Raw genomic sequence first — 17,210 nt, forward strand, 5'->3', positions numbered from 1 at the left:
ATAACGTCTCTGCTGCCTTGGGTGATGCAGGACAAGACACAAGCTTTGGGGCACGGTGTGAAGCTGTTGCTGTCTGTCCCAGCCTGATAAAAACCAGGATGGAGTGGATTTGGATAGGATGTTTCCACTACTGGGAGAGTCTAGGACCAGTGGCCACAGCCTCAGAATTAAAAGACATTCCTTTAGGAAGGAGATGAGCAGGAATTTCTTAAGTCAGAGGGTGGTGAACTGTGGAATTCATTGCCACAGACAGCTGTGGAGGTCAAGTCAATGGACATTTTTCAGGAGGAGATTGATAGATTCTTGATTGATACGGGTGTCAGAGGTAACGGGGAGAAGGCAGGAGAATGGGTTTGAGAGGGAAAGATAGATAGTCATAGAGTGATACAGTGTGGAAACAGGCCCTTCGGCCCTGCATGTCTCATCTGCACTAGTCCCACCTGCCCACATTTGATCCATATCCCTCTGAATCTGTCCTATCCATGTACCTGTCTAACTGTTTCTTAAATGTTGTGATAGTCCCCGCCTCAACTACCTCCTCTGGCAGCTTGTTCCATACACCTACCACCCTTTGTGTGAAAAACATACCCCTCAGATTCCTATTAAATCTTTTGCTCTTCACCTTAAACTTATGTCCTCTGCTCCTCGATTCACTTACTCTGGGCAAAAGACTCAACCCTATCTATCCAAATCATAATTTTATACACCTCTATTAGATCATCCCTCATCCTCCTGTGCTCCATAAAATAGAGTCCCAGCCTACTCAACCTCTCCCTATAGCTAGTCCTGGCAACATCCTCGTAAATCTTCACTGTACCCTTTCCAGTTTGATGACATCTTTCCTATAACATGGTGCCCAGAACTGAATACAATACTCTGAATGCGGCCTCACCAACTTCTTATGCAACTGCAACATGACCTCCCAACTTCTATATTCAGCCTGACCCACTGAGTTGCTCCAGCACTCTGTGAAACGTCACAGAACAGGGCAATATTAGCAAGTTTGCTGATGATACAGAAGTGAGTGGTTTTGCAGATAGTGAAGATGGTTGTGAAAGATTGCAGCAGGATCTGGATCAATTAGCCAGGTGGGCAGAGGAATGGTTGATGGTTGCATGGTTCCTTGAAGGTCGTGTCGCAGGTATATCAGGTGGTCAAAAAGTATTTTGGCACTTTGGCCTTCATCAGTCAGAGTATTGAGTATAGAAGTTGGGAGATCTTTCCCTCTCAAACCCATTATCCGGCCTTCTCCCCATTACCTCCGACACCCTTATCAATCAAGAATCTATCAATCTCCTCCCAGTGGGGGTGGCGTGGGCCCAGTGGGGGTGGCGTGGACCTAGCGAGGGTCAGCGGGGGTGGTGTAGGCCTAGTGGGGGTCAGCGGGGGTGGCGTGAGCCCAGCGGGGGTGGCGTGGGCCCAGCGGGGGTCAGCCGGGGTGGTGTGGGCCCAGCGGGGGTGGCGTGGGCCCAGCGGGGGTGGCGTGCGCCCAGTAGGGGTCAGTGGGAGGGGGGCAGGGTAAGAGGATGCAGGGTAAGGGGGAAACCGTCTCCCAGTCTCTTCCTGGCGGGGACGCGACTATTTATCCGAGTCGCGTCCTCGTCCCCCACCTCGCGGCCTACCACCTGGATCGGAGCGGCCTTTCCTGCCGGGGACCGGGAATTGGACCAGGGCTACTACAGCGGCGGCGCAACGCTGGAGTCACCGCGGAGCGGGCGATGCCTACCTGGGTCGCCGTTTGGAGCTCCGGAGCGTTGAGCCGTTGCTCCAACATCGTGGAGCTCTGGTGCGGAGAGCTTCCAACGCAGGCGGCGCTGAACAACATCGTGGAGTCCTGGGGCGCCTTGCAGAGGGTCTGCAGCAGCGGGTCTCCATCCGGAGCGGCCTACGGACTTTGGAAGCCGCCGACTCCGGTAGGAGGGGGCCGACTCTGGCGTCCACGCCGCTGAGGACGTCCCGCAGCTCCGACGTTGGACTTGTATCACCCCGGCGAGCGGTTCTGGACATCGGGCCGCCCGTAGCTGCAACTGCGGAGGGCTTGGGGAGGCCCTGACCACGGGGAACAGTGGAGGAAGAGACTGACTTTGGTGCCTTCCCACACAATGGGGAACTTTGATTCTGCTGTGTTGGGATGTTTTATGTTAAATTCTATAGTGTGTTGTGTCCTTTATTTTTATTTTTATTGTATGGCTGTATGGGAATTTCATTTCACTGTGCCATCTGGCACATGTGACAATTAAATCTATCTTGAATCCTGAATCTTGGGGGTGGCGTGGACCCAGCGGGGGTGGCGTGGGCCCAGCGGGGGTCAGCCGGGGTGATGTGGGCCCATCGGGGGTGGTGTGGGCCGATCGGGGGTCAGTGGGGGTGGCATGGGCCCGGCGGGGGTCAGCGGGGGTGGCGTGGGTCCGGCAGGGATCAGCGGGGGTGGTGTGGGCCCAATGGGGGTCAGCAGGGGTGGCGTGGGCCCAGCGGGGGTGGCTTGGGCCCAGCGGGGGTCAGCCGGGGTGGTGTGGGCCCAGCGGGGGTGGCGTGGGCCCATCGGGGGTCAGTGGGGGTGGCGTGGGCCCAGCGGGGGTCAACGGGGGTGGCGTGGGCCCAGCGGGGGTGGTGTGGGCCCAGTAGGGGTCAGTGGGGGTGGCATGGGCCCAGCGGGGGTCAGCCGGGGTGGTGTGTGCCCAGCGGGGATGGCGTGGGCCCTGCAGGGGTCAGCGGGGGTGGTGTGGGCGGGAAATGGCTTGGGGGGAGGCGGTGGGGGGAGGCGAGGGGAGCGGGCCCCGCCGCAGCGCCGTCTGGCGTTGGGGTTACAGCCGCTGGGTTCAGATTCAGCCACTCCCGCCCGGCGACGGGAAAACGGAGAACTGGCCGTTTCCAAAGTGGAAACGCTCATTATTTTTTTTCAGATTTTTTTTTTTTGGGAGAAAAAAGGGGGTGCGGTCGCACCCAACGCACCCCCCCTTCGGACGGCCATGGGTTATTGATAGGGGACGATCAGCCATGATCACAATAAATGGCGGTGCTGGCTCGAAGGGCCGAATGGCCTCCTCCTGCACCTATTTTCTATGTTTCTATGTTTCTGTGTCTTTCTTGGTCTGGAGAATGTTTAATGAATGCGTGCCTTTCCTCCAGCAACTGCCACAGGAACCATTCCAAGTACCATCTTGTCGTATTCTGACTATATCACCCGGCCAGAGGACCACACCAGTGTGATTCGATTTGACAAGGAAGAGACTGAAAAATTCTGTCGCGTTGTCATCATTGACGATTCACTTCATGAAGACCAGGAGAGCTTCAACATCACACTCAGCATGCCCATGGGTGGTCAGCTTGGCAAGCAGTATCCCACGGCTCGTATCGTCATTCTTCCCGATATGGCGGACGGTATGTGCTTCGGGTACCTTTGTCATTTGATGATTTGGCAATTCTCGTGTTTATTGTCTATAATCCTGGTGATTGCTAAGGAAAGGGGTGGCGTCTTGAGCTAATGGTGATGCTTGTGTCTATGTCACTACTCCTTCTACTTGATCTAAACTGCTTAATATTAGGGCATAAAAGGAAAGGCGAACACCAAACTACACAGATTAAAGTCTCCTGCTATTTTGGTTCCGGCTAACTGGGTGGCCTGGTGACGCAGCGGTAGAGTTGCTGCCTTACAGCACTTACAGCGCCAGAGACCCGGGTTTTGTCTACCTTTGGTTTAGGAACAGTTGTTCAAAGCTGCAAGAAATTGCAAAGAGTTACAGATATCGCTCAGTCCATCAGACAGACCAGATTTCCCACCATTGACTCCATCTGTACTTCACATTGCCTCAGAAAAGTAGTCAACATAATAAAAGACTTGTCCCACCCCGGTCATTCCTTCTTCCCTCTGTTCCCATCTGGCAGAAGGTACAGAAGCTTGAAAGTAAACACTACTAGACCCAGGAATGGTTTATTCCCCTCTATTATCAGGCTTCTGAGCAGTCCTTCCATAAGCTAGGGGACTGTTCAATTCACCTCTACCCCATTATGGACATAGGACTTTCTCTATGGAACTAATGCACTACAATCTAATGCACTACAAACTACGTGGGATGACAGATGGCACAATGGGCTAAGTGTTCGGCTGGCAACCGGAAGGTAGCCGGTTCGAATCCCGCTTGGAGTGCATACTGTCGTTGTGTCCATGGGCAAGACACTTCACCCACCTTTGCCTGTGTGTGAATGTGTGTGAGTGATTGGTGGTGGTCGGAGGGGCCGTAGGCGCAGATTGGCAGCCACGCTTCCGTCAGTCTGCCCCAGGGCAGCTGTGGCTACAGAAGTAGCTTACCACCACCGAGTGTGACTGAGGAGTGAATGAATAATGCGATGTAAAGCGCCTTGAGTATTAGAAAGGCGCTATATAAATCCATTATTATTATTATTACAATGCTGCAAGCTATATTCTGTACGCTGTATCTTACCTTTGCTCTATGTTTTGCACTTGAGTTTGATCTGTTTGCATTTATGTATAGTATTATCTGATCTTTTGAATAGCATGCAAAACAAAGCTTTCAATGTACCACTGGTAGCGGTGTCATGGTACATTTGGGGCAAAGTGATCAACATAACCAACAAAAATACAGGTATAGCTGGGGCCTGTGTGAGTGCCCATGGCTACACCATTGATTTGGAAAAAGTGAATTGAATCAAAAGAAACGTTTTTGAGGATGAGGACAAGCTCTATCAGATGGAGGAGAGTGTTCGTTGAGGGAAACTGGTTACATCACTGCTTTAGAAAAGAAACAGGGCCCAGAGGTTTTACCGATGGAGAACAGATGAGTAAAGGGACAAGATATCCATGTTAAGGGTGAGGCAATGGGAACCAAGGAAATGGAGGTTGTTGCCGTGGTGTGAGATGTCCCACGTGTAGATGGAGAGGGATTGTACAAGGGAGGATAAGATAAAGTTGAGAAATGAGGAGATGAGTTGAGTGGGGCAAGAGCAGGCACAAACAATGCCCTACCTGGACAGTCCTGTTTGTGGACTTTGGGTCAGAGACAGAAACTGGAAGTGTTAGTTTAGGGAAGGGTGATGTTTTGGGACACAGTGGCCTGTTATTTGTTGGTGGGGTCATGGTCAAGGGGTAGTAGGTATGAAGTGGTATCTAAGAACTGTCGCTCGATCTTAGCAAGGTACAGGTCACGCTGTCAGAGTACAATGGCATTGCCCTTGTCTGCAGGTTTGGTGATGAGGTTTGGATGTTTGTGAAATGAGTGGAGGACTGTGTGTTCGTAGGGGGTGAGATTGGAGTAGGTGAGAGTGGTGGATGAATCAAGATGGTTGATGTTCCAGTGGCATTTGTAAATTAAATGACCGAGAGAGGGTAGAAGATTGGCAGGGAGTATCTAAGTGGAAGAGGAGTGTTGGAAATGGCACAAAGTGTCATCAATTTTCCCTACTGGGGCATTAGGGATATGTCCGAGCGCAAGATCCGGACATTTCAGGAAATATCACAATATTTACTGCTCTTTTTATCTGGAATGTCAGAAATGTAAGTGTACTAGGGAGAAAAAAAATCTTTCCAGTATCAATGTGAAGAGATGGGCGGCACGGTGGCGCAGCGGTAGAGCTACAGCGCCAGAGACCCGGGTTTAATCCTGACTAAGGGTGCTTGTCTGGACGAAGTTTGAACATTCTCCCCGTGACTTGTGTGGGTTTTCTCTGAAATCATCAGCTTCCTCCCACACTACAAAGACGTACGGGTTTGTAGGTTAATTGGCTTGGTATAATTGTAAAATTGTAAAAAGATTGTCCCTTGTGTGTGTAGGGTCGTGTTATTGCACGGGGATCACTGGTCGGTGTGGACGCAGTGGGCCGAAAGGCCTATTTCTACGCTGTATCTCTAAAGTTAACTAAACTCTTGGTTATTAACATTAGGAAATGGTAGTCAGCTCTGATTTGTGTTATAAAGGAGGTGCAACATTTGTTTTACAGGATGAAGTTATTACATAAATATATTTGGGGCTTAGGCTTCAGACAACCTGGATTGTCATTTTAACATTTAAAGCAGACTTCCACTGTCTTTTTTGGATAAGACTTTGTTTCGGGTCTTTTTTATAATTCTTATGTCGATAAACAATTAGTTTATTAAATATATATTGTCTATTGACAGATCAGAGTGTCGGGCAGCAGAGACGAGCAACAGAATAGTATCCTTACTATAGTAAATTAGAAAGTCCCTGGAGACATGCCAAATTTCCTCAGTCTCCTCTGGAAATGGAGGCATGGTGTTTCTTCTCGGCTGTTGCAACATGCCTTGATAGCCTTAGTATGTAGAAATCTATCAATGTGTTTTGAAAGGCCTCACAGCCCTCTGGAGTTGAGAATTTTGGGGGTTGCAATCAGTCACGGGAGATTGAACAAGTGTTGAGTGGCTGATCTGTGGTTGGGGATTGTCAGATGATAGATCATGGAGGGCAGCAGAAAGATGAGATGGTGTTGGGTGACAGGGCATGAGGCACTTTGTGCAGTGGTTGAAAGATGGGTGGCAAAGTGCGTGAGTGGCAGATCAGTGCAGTCAGTGGGTAGATTGGTGGGAGTTTGTGAGATTACGAGGGGGATAGGCCGACCTGGAGTATTGTGTGCAGTTTTGGTCCCCTAATTTGAGGAAGGACATTCTGCTATTGAGGGAGTGCAGCGTAGGTTTACAAGGTTAATTCCCGGGATGGCGGGACTGTCATATGCTGAGAGAATGGAGCAGCTGGGCTAGTTCACTCTGGAGTTTAGAAGGATGAGAGGGCATCTCATTGTTAAGGGCTTGGACACACTAGAGGCAGGAAACATGTTCCCGATGTTGGGGGAGTCCAGAACCAGGTGCCACAATTTCAGAATAAGGAGTAAGCCATTTAGAACGGAGACGAGGAACACTTTTTCGCACAGAGAGTGGTGAGTCTGTGGAATTATTTGCCTCAGGATGCAGTTTCTCTGGATGCTTTCAAGAGAGAGCTAGATAGGGCTCTTAAAAATAGCAGAGTCAGGGGATATGGGGAGAAGGCAGGAACGGGGTACTGATTGGGGATGATCAGCCATGATCACATTGAATGGCGGTGCTGGCTCGAAGGGCCAAATGGCCTACTCCTGCACCTATTGTCTATTGTCTATTGACAGATCAGGCAGCAGAGACGGGTAATAGATGAGCAGCAGCTACCTGGTCCAGTTTCTGGCCACTTGACTGCTTCTCTCTGGCCTGTTCTCATGCCAATTAGCATGGTGTCTTCAGAATCCTTTTATCTGATTTAAGGTTCTTACACTCAAAAGTCCACATCTTAGCATAATGCTTAGAACAGTCGATAAGTTAAATTGAGACAGTTTCATTGACGTTGGCCCCAGTTAAAGGATTAAAGATTTTGTTTTTGCAGAGAAAACAGTCATGGGCTACAGATTATGGTAATCCCTGTCTTTAGGTTTGGAATGATCTCTTTCCCACCCGCAGAACGTGCTTTGGGATGTTAATTGTGTTGTGACACTGCCTGCTGCTGCTGTAGTGTTCTCCCCTGAGCCAGCAGATCGATCAGCTCAAAGAGCTAAAATGTCCACATCACCAGCAAAGCCACTACTGCAAGACTATTTGCACATCTTCCCGTTAACGTACAAAACAGAGACCACACATCTTACCCACACTCCAATACTGTCTGCATCAAATTAGTTTCGTTTAGAGATACTGCGCGGTAACAGGCCCTTTGGCCCACCGAGTCCGCACCGACCAGCGACCCCCACACATTAACACTACCCTACACACACTAGGGACAATTTTAAATATATATATTTTTACACCAAGCCAATTCACCTACAAACCTGCAAGTCTTCGGAGTGTGGGAGGAAACCGAACATCTTTTTGGAGAAAACCCACACAGGTCACAGGGAGAACGTTCAATCTATGTACAGACAGCAGGATCAAACTTGGGTCTCTGGCTCTGTAGGACTAGGCCACTGTGCCACCCATTAATATGTTTGGTTTTCCTCTATATAATTACTCATTCTACATTTTGCTGCATCATATTTAGCAAAGGTTTTCTACTGTTTCATCTGCTTAACTACTGCCAATGTGCGGTAACGAAGATGGGCGGTTAATCATTACACAAATCCCGTACTTAGACGTATAGGTTGTAACTGTCGCCTGGCATTCTGTGGTCCAGTAACTCCTGTGCATGTTTTGAATCTGAGGTACATCTCTACATTAATGAACTAATTCTAACTAAGATCTAAAATGAACTAAGATCTCTACTAATCTGTAAGCAAATTAACCTAACAGGGCAACTTTTGTGACCTGGGGCATCAGCAGTTTCAGCCGAGGACATTCCCAATGCACCAAATTCTCAGATTACAGATAGTTTTCAGAACCCGTGCATGACTACACTTAAAAATACGGTTCTGCTGCTGGGAGGAAAATGATCGGGGACAATTTTCATTGTCTAGGTTTTCTGCGGTCAGGCACCACCCAGATCCCAAGGTTGTTGGACTAGAAACTTTCAGCGGTTGCTGTTGCTCTGATTACCAAGAATGTATGAGAGATGCCAAAGAATAAATTGCCGTATAATTTACTTCGGGTGCTGATCCCATTTGCACATGAAAATAGATGTAACCTTCCAAAATACCCCGACTTTGCCATGGTATTTTTTTAATCTATATTAAAACATGGGCTTTCCATTATTTATTTGGATTAAAGGTTCTCCCTTGGTTACGTCAGGGCACGATGTCTGAGAACTCTTTTGTAACCCAAACTTAACTCAACCATTCGGATTTATCAGATAGATCAGCCATGATTGAATGGCGGAGTAGCCTTGATGGGCTGAATGGCCTAATTCTTCTCCTGTCATGTATGACATTATGAGATGCAATGATATTACTGTGAACCAAGTTCTCACACATTAGAAGTTGCCTGTAGTCCTACAACAGGGGGAAAATCCATCCCATCAATCTCAGATTCAGATTCAGATTCAACTTTATTGTCATTGTCAGTGTACAGCACAGAGACAACGGGGGGGGGGGGTGATTGGCAATCACCGAGGTACAGTGTTGAGTAGTGTAACAGCCGCAGGGAAGAAGCTGTTCCTGGACCTGCTGGTCCGGCAACGGAGAGACCTGTAGCGCCTCCCGGATGGCAGGAGGGTAAACAGTCTGTGGTTGGGGTGAGAGCAGTCCTTGGCGATGCTGAGCGCCCTTCGCAGACAATGCCCTTCGCAGACAATCTGTTAAATCTGTGTGGACTGTATGTAAATTAGCCACAACTAACCTGGGGAGAACTCTGAGAATGAGCTGTTATCAAGAAGCTACAAATCTAGAAAATGCTGGATTTGTTGCCAGTCATAATCTTCTACAGTTTACCATTGATAGCCATTCATGAAAATAAAAATATTGTTAGAATAAATTGACGATGAACCCGATAAAATGGAATCCCAAAGAGGAGGAGGTTCATTGTGTACCATAGGTTTAACAGTGCCTTTCACATCAGTGTCAGAGCTTAGTCATTTCCAACAGTGGATGTAAAGACTTATTTCTATAAAAAGGCAGTAAAACTGGTGGAAATCCAATCAGCAGTAGGAAGGCCGAGCTGTTGTATTCGAACTGAGAGGTATCTGCCTTTCATGAATTGTTGCTTTAAGTACAGGAAGGAGGAAGAAAAGAAGAATTAACCCATTGGATGAAAAGAAAAGGCTCACTGTAGTTATTCAATTTGGGAACAATCCACTTAGCAGCTCGAAACGCAGCAGGGGTTCCAGATGTGTTTTTGGCATTGTCGGAATGGAGGAAACACTGCAACTAAAACTTTTGTGATTTTGTTTCTTCGTGTCTCATCTTGCGTGCTTCATTTGGCTCAAAGCTCGAAATATTTATTGAGCAGACAAACCTGTTCAGCCCTGTGTAAAATTGGCTGTTGGGGGACCATAACCAACAGCTTGATGTTTGACATGGTGATCAATATTAGTATCAGCTCCAGAATTACTGATTTTGTCAGACATATTTTTAATACATTCATATAATGGAAACATTACCCTTTAAAATGTCCATTACATCTTTTTCAACTGAAGATAATCATACAGCCCTGTACTTTGAATAAAATAGTAATTTCCATCTTAGTAAGTAACTGACCTTTTTACTTGTGTCCTACTGAACTTGTGTCCTACTGAAACTAAATGAAATAAAATGGCACTGAAAAAAGTATATATAATCAAACCACTGAGCTAAATTTACCTTTTATATAAAGATAGGCAATCCTATCTCAAACAAATGTTTTCTCTTGAACCATTAACAATAAGGGGTGAATGTGAAATGTATCCCTGGCTCAGTAAAGTACAGAACTCTATGATCAGCCCAGGAGCAGAGCAAGAGGTCAGTTTAGTTTAGGGATACAGCACGGAAACGGGCCTTTCGGCCCAGTGAGTCCGCATCGACCGTTGGGTTGCCAACTTTCTCACTCCCAAATAAGGAACAAAAGGTCAAAATAAGGGACAAATTCCCAACGGCAAATTGCTGACCGACTCAGCCGTGGCTGGGTGAATGATGAGTTGGCCTGGGTGCTGGACTGCACACAAAGCCCAGCCGGCGGGCCAGCTGAGGAGTTTTGGTCCGGCACCCCATACAACTCATGAAGTTGGTTGGGCTGGCGACTGCCGGGGCCACGGGCGAGGCGCTGCTGCTGCACTCCATGGGATGCACTACGTCGGGGTGCAATGTGCTGATATCTAAAGAATCTGTCTGGCCATCAGCTCATTCCAGCTCATGACAACCACCTATACCTAGCAGGCCTTGCTTTGATCCATCCATTATGTCTGATTCATGTTTCATTTGTGGCTCAATACTAAATGAGCAGACCTTTCATTTAATTGTAGACACAAAGAACTGCAGATGCTGGTTTATACCAAAGATAGACAAAAAAGTGCTGGAGTAACTCAGCAGGCTCCCAACCCGAAACGTCATCTATCCTTTTTGTCCAGAGGTGCTGCCTGAGTTACTCAAGCACTTTGTGCCTATATTTGATTTAACTGACTATTTTTTCTTTCCACAGAGGCTGCTTAAGCTGCTGAGTTGTCCAGCATTTTCTGTATTTGTTTCAATTTTGCAGCATCTGCAGTTAAAAAAAAAAATCACCCAACTACAAATGTTGAAGGCTGATCTTTGCCACAAATAAGTTCTTAACAATTAATCAACCCCTCTCTCAGGTGGTGTTCTGAAGTTGAACCAGACTGTTTGGAACTTTGGTTTTGCATTTGGTCTTAGGAAGAATACCATTTCAACTATATTTCCCATTCTCGTTGCACCTCTGTATCATCAACAACCTACCTTCAACATTGCCTGAGACCTTTTGCTGCCAACATTTCTATTGATGCCATTGTTATATCCAGACTTCTCAATTCACGTGCACTTCTGGTCAGTCTCCCTTATTTGACCCTCCATAAAATTTGAGCCCATCCTCACACATATAAATAAAGCACAGCAATGTACCCCTGTTAAACAATATGGTCTGCAAAACAAGGATGTCTACACACAAATCTGTGTCACAAAACCACAGGATGCTGTTTTCTTAGGAGGGTAGTTAAACATTAATTAAAAAAGAATGCAAATTCTAAAATGTGTTTTTGCTGATTAAAACTTGCACATGGTTGAGTGATGGAAGGAGAAGCTTGTTATTGGAAGAAGTATTTTTACAGAGAGCAGTTTGCTCTGAGTTCATTAAAGGTCTTGCATTGTTTATCTGTTTGGGCATCATGCACATGTAACAATGGGTCATTCCATGGCTCAATTGTTTGTGCAAGCAAATAAGCTTTGATGTTTTTTTCGGACGTATACCTAATTCCGCACTTGTTTCAACTCAACATTCAGCTGAAGTAGCTAATAAATGGGATGGAGTCTGAGGACCTGAAGCCTACAGTGTCAGTAGTTGCATAAGCAAACAGGCCCATGTACCCTTCGATATCCATCTTGTATTAGGTATGTTGCAAAACCAACCTTAAGCGTCGCTGCAGATCTGTCCAAGCCCGTGTGTGCAATTTTGGCGCCGTTGAGCGGGGGGGCGGGATTAAAAAGCGATTTTCCCTAGGCTATTCAAGTCGAGGTTGTTCAGCCTACTTAGTTGCTGATGAAAAATCGCTTGGAGGTTTGTTCGCTGGAGCTATTTTTACATTTAAGGGTTTATTTAATTATTATAGTAGGTTAAAAATTATCCTCCAAACCCGCGACCGCCGACCACGGGCCGGATCTCATACAGGGGACCATGAAAGCTAGGTTGTTTATTTTTACATTAAAAAGCACTTCTTAAGATCCCTTTATACAAAGTTTTATGTTGCGAGTAGCTAATTTGAGGCCCCATTAAATCCCGCAGTATTTTTCTGGGAGTTTGGGGTACAAATCTGCCGCAATGGGAACGTTCTAAACCAGCGCGTTCCACAGGATCCCACTCAAAAGCTGAATTAATGGCCATTAATTTACAGCAATTGAACACTAAATTTCTTCCATTTGGCCTATAAATTAATGTCAATGAGATTTAAAAATCATGTTTTATTGTGAATTCTTTGTGAATGTTATTTGGACACTTAGGCTATTTAAAAATGTTAATCTTTTCTTAAGAAATGGATAGATGTTTAGATCCAGTAATTGAAGTTTGGAATTAGCTACAATTGGGTAACTAACTAATTATATGCTTTAATTTCAGGTCATCCAAGTAAGATTGTGTTATATTTGTTTCAGAATGCTTCAATCTATGATAACTAAATATTTCATTCAGTTCTCTTAATTTTTAAGAACGTTATGGGCTTTTGACTGTCCACGATCACAGCTTTTTTGTTATGTCCATAGAAAATCAATAGGGAACAAGATGCTAATTTCAGAGTATGAAAATGGCCATAACATTTTTAATACTTGAGATATGAAAGTGAATTAGGTGTCAAATTAAACTTCTTTTTATGCTTTATCTGATGGGATAAATTGCAGACTTGATTTTTAAAATCTCAAAATTTTGTAACATTGCTACTTGTATGTGACGTGTACTGCCGGCCAAAGTAGCTGCTCAGGGAACCTGATCACTCTTTTCCTCAAGGGATTACTGTCCTCTCCCCTTGTGCAACAAATGGCAGATGCAGTGTCTGGGTATTCCTTCTGTTGTTGCAAACACAAACAGTTGTAGGGAGAGCTATAAAAACTAAGCATTTCCCTCACAAGGTTTGCTGTTCACACTTTTAATCTCAGCCAGCAAATATTTCCGACTTCCCTCAATCAGGAAAATTAACATTTTTGCTCTCTGTCCATCCTCAATAGCGATTGACTTTAGCAGAGTTACCTTTATCTAGGAATTTCACAAATTGACACATATGTTTCTGAGTCTAATGAGTAATATCAGGGAGGGAAACTGTGTCAGGGATAGTAATTCAAATAATATTACAGTTCATTGTGTCTGTAAAAGCTCTAGAATTCCAATTCAATTTGATTGTCATAAGCATGAGTTTTGTGAGGTGCAGGTACAATGAAAAATCCTACTTGCTGCGTTGAGACTCAAGGGCCTGTCCCACCTGCGCAACCATTACAGGCGACTGCCGGCACACGTCATAGGCCGCCAACATTTTCAACATGTTGAAAATTCAGCGGCGACCAGAAAGACGCTACTACAACTCTTTGGAGACCTCTCACGACCACAGGAGAGACCACTCTTCACGGCCATAAAGGCTGTAAATTTCGGCAACCTATGACGGGTGCCGGCAGTTGCCTGTGAAGGTCGCGTAAGTGGAACAGGCCCTTCAGACTAACACATAAAAACAAATTACACATAAATTACATGTAAATTACACATAAAACACTAAAAAGAAAGATTGCACAAAAAAGCAAGACATTAGTGCAAAAACGTAATTAGAAAAAATTCAAGTCCATAGTGGTGCTAGAGGTAGGTCATAAAGTTCTGTTTTCACAGCAGGATGAGGGTTGATAAGGTTGGTTCAAGAATCAGATAGTTATAGGAAAAGTAGTTGTTTCTGAACATAAGATAGACACAAAATGCTGAAGTGTCTCAGTGGGACAGGCAGCATCTCTGGAGAGAAGGAATGGGTGACGTTTCGGGTCGAGACCCATCTTTCTGAACATGGTTGGTGTTGGACTTCATGCTTCTGTACCTCCTGCACCACCCGGATGGTGGAGATCCTTAATGATGGATGCTTCTCTCCTGAATCAGCGCCTCACGTAGATGCTTTGAACGGAGGGGAGTGCTGAACTCATGTTGGATCAGGCTGAACCCACCCTCTGTCGCCTCTTGCATTCCTGTGTATTAGAATTGCCGTACCAATCCATGAAGCAACCGGTTGGAAAACTTTCTACGGTAAATCTGGAAAATTGTGTAAGAGTTTTCGGAGACATGCTAAATCTCTTTAAACCTTTAAGAAAATAGAGGCCTTAGTGATTGTGGCCCTGAACTGTGGTGGTTGGTCTTGTATTAAGTGGGCCTAGCTTTTGATGGGATCTGGTGACCAGAAAGACAGTGGAGAGCATGAAGTCCTTATCTTACTGTGTGCTCTCCTTGGTCATTAGGATAAACTGGTGACACTTCATCTGTCATCTCTCTCAGGATGACTTGTCCTGAGGATTCTTGGCCATTCCCTCCACCCCTTCCTTGGGTTCTGAGGGGGATCCCAAGGAAGGGTTGCCCAGGAATTAAGGGAAGATTGGTGCCCTGTTTCCGTGTGATAGAGGACAACAACATTTCCTTACAGAGGTAGGATGTCCCAGATGACACAGAATAGTTGGCCATCATTATCGAGTACACTGCAGTACATGCCAAGCAGATTCCTAGACTACAGCATGATTTGCTGCAAAATCAAGGACAGCAACTGATAAGCATGACAGAGACAGAGAGCAGCCAAGATGCCCAAGCTGGATGGCAATAAGGCAAAGCATTAAGACCATCAGAAGAAACAGGACAGAAAGATTTCCCTAGAGTGTGTAGGATAGTGTTAATATGCAGGGATTGATGGTCGGCACGGACTCGCTGGGCCGAAGGGCCTGTTTCCATGCTGTATCTCTAACTGAACTAAACTAAACTTACCACCTGCAACTCCTTTATCCAGCAGAGCAGAACATATTCAACAGAGCCCACAGAGTAAGACAGGTAACTAACTCTCCCCTCACTCCAAAGCTTTACAAGAACAGTCAAAAATAGATAGATGGGTAGCAATACTTAAAAATCTCTCGCATCTGTGTTCAGATCCATTTGCTCTGATTATAACACATCAATGCATGAATCCCTGCACCAATCAATGTACTTAATATATTTTCTTAATAAGTGGTACTTCATTTGAAGAGGGTTGACGGTTGTGGTGGATTGAACTCAGAGTGGTAGAGTTGCTGCCTTACAGCGCTTGCAGCATTGGAGACCCGGGTTCGATTCCGACTACGGGTGCAGTCTGTATGGAGTTTGTACGGTCTCCCGGTGACCGCGTGGGTTTTCTGTGAGATCTTCGGTTTCCTGCCACGTTCCAGAGATGTACAGGAATGTAGGTTCATTGGTTTGGCGTGTGTGTAAAATTGTCCCTAGTGTGTGTAGGATAGTGTTATGCCCCTGTCCCACTTAGGAAACCTGACCGAAAACCTCTGGAGACTTTGCGCCCCACCCAAGGTTTCCGTGCGGTTCCCGGAGGTTGCAGGTGGTTGCCGGAGGTTGCAGGTAGTGGAAGCAGGTAGGGAGACAAAAACCTCCGGGAACCGCATGGAAACCTTGGGTGGGCGCAAAGTCTCCAGAGGTTTCCGTTCAGGTTTCCTAAGTGGGACAGGGGCATTAATGTGCGGGGATCGCTGGTCGGTGTGGGCTCGGAGGGCCGAATGGTCTGTTTCCATGCTGTATCTTTAAACTGAAAGTACCCCAAATAGATATGCCAAGTCTATCCAAATGACAAATGAAACAACAATAAACATGGAGTCTTGCTGCTTTAATGAGTTGGTGATCTTGACTGGTGGACTGGATGTTTACAAGGAAGCAGTCATATGTTCCTCCTTCCTTAATTTAAGAAAATATACTGACAGACACCTAGACTAATTTGTTTTATGTGGTCATTAAGTGTTTTATGAATGGTCCCTCATTTCAAACAGCCGTTTAAATCTTGGGAGATTGAAATGAACAAAGTGATGTGTTGATTACTTGAAAGGAACAGAAACCATGGAAGTGGATATTGCTGAATTACTTAAAAAAGATTAACAGTATGAAATGATTGTATTTGTTTCTTCTTGTGAGTTTGCCTGTACTTCATGCATACTGCAACTCCCTCAAACGCAACATTCTCATCTCCACTCACCACCCCCACCCCATCAACCTGCAACTTCATCTTGGTTTGTGATCATTCGTGACAGAGGTGGGTCCTCAGTTGTTGCAAACGTTGATTCTTGGCATCTGGCTGAAGCTGATAAAAAGCTTGTTCACCTGAAGCTCTCTCAGTGTTCAGCTTAGTAAATAATTCACTAGATCAGAGCCACTTGCCTATTTTTTTAAGTTAGTAATTGGTAAAGCCACATTAATGCAATTAATAGAAAGTTGCTTATCCATTAATCTTTCTTGTTTTTTTACAAGCTTCTGTCTTGCCGGGTTCTTTGACAGTAGCCACATTAGGGAAATGCCAAACAATCTCTTCAATCAGTCTGCATTTTTGCGACAGCCTGATACCTGGACCGTCCCCTTTCATCACTTTGTTCACTAAAGATTGCACGGGTTGAATTCTAAACCAAATTTCCTTTTAATTAATTGTTAACAAAGAAATAGGATTAAAGTCAAAATAGATTAATATAAAGCAGGCAATTTATTGGGAATCATTTTGAAATTGTTTGGCAAGAGGAAAATTATGGATAATAATGGATAGTAATTTATTTACTATCTATGGGTCTGGTTTGCAATGTAACATAGCAGATAGGGTTAGATGTTTGCTGAAAGACTATTGTTTCTGTAAATAAAAATTATGTTCCATTTGTACAATGACCATTATTAACGCAGTTTGAACAGTGATTAATGGAATGGAATGCCAGAGCTCACGACTGTGCATAAAGACCTGTTATTCAGAATGTAATTGAAGCTTTGCTTAAACTATTTAAGGACAAAGAGAAAAGTAAAGAAAGATCAAATGTCCCTCAGAAAATTTACCTGAGATTAGAGTTGAATAATTGAAAGTAAAGGTTGATAAGATGCAATCATCTGAAGTTCACTATGCATAAAGGAGAGCAAGAAACTA

At 45.3% G+C, this 17,210-nt stretch overlaps 1 protein-coding gene across 1 annotated transcript in view; it reads left to right on the forward strand.

Annotated features, from left to right (window-relative positions):
* Nucleotides 1-17,210, forward strand: part of frem3 (FRAS1 related extracellular matrix 3) — a 144,373-nt gene that overhangs the window by 63,465 nt on the left and 63,698 nt on the right. Inside the window, 1 exon segment of the mRNA XM_033018180.1 lies at nucleotides 3,130-3,381. Within this exon segment, the coding sequence (XP_032874071.1) occupies nucleotides 3,130-3,381 (252 nt within the window).

Source organism: Amblyraja radiata, chromosome 1 (genome assembly GCF_010909765.2).
Source record: "Amblyraja radiata isolate CabotCenter1 chromosome 1, sAmbRad1.1.pri, whole genome shotgun sequence".
In the NCBI taxonomy this organism is placed as follows: Eukaryota; Metazoa; Chordata; class Chondrichthyes; order Rajiformes; family Rajidae; genus Amblyraja; species Amblyraja radiata.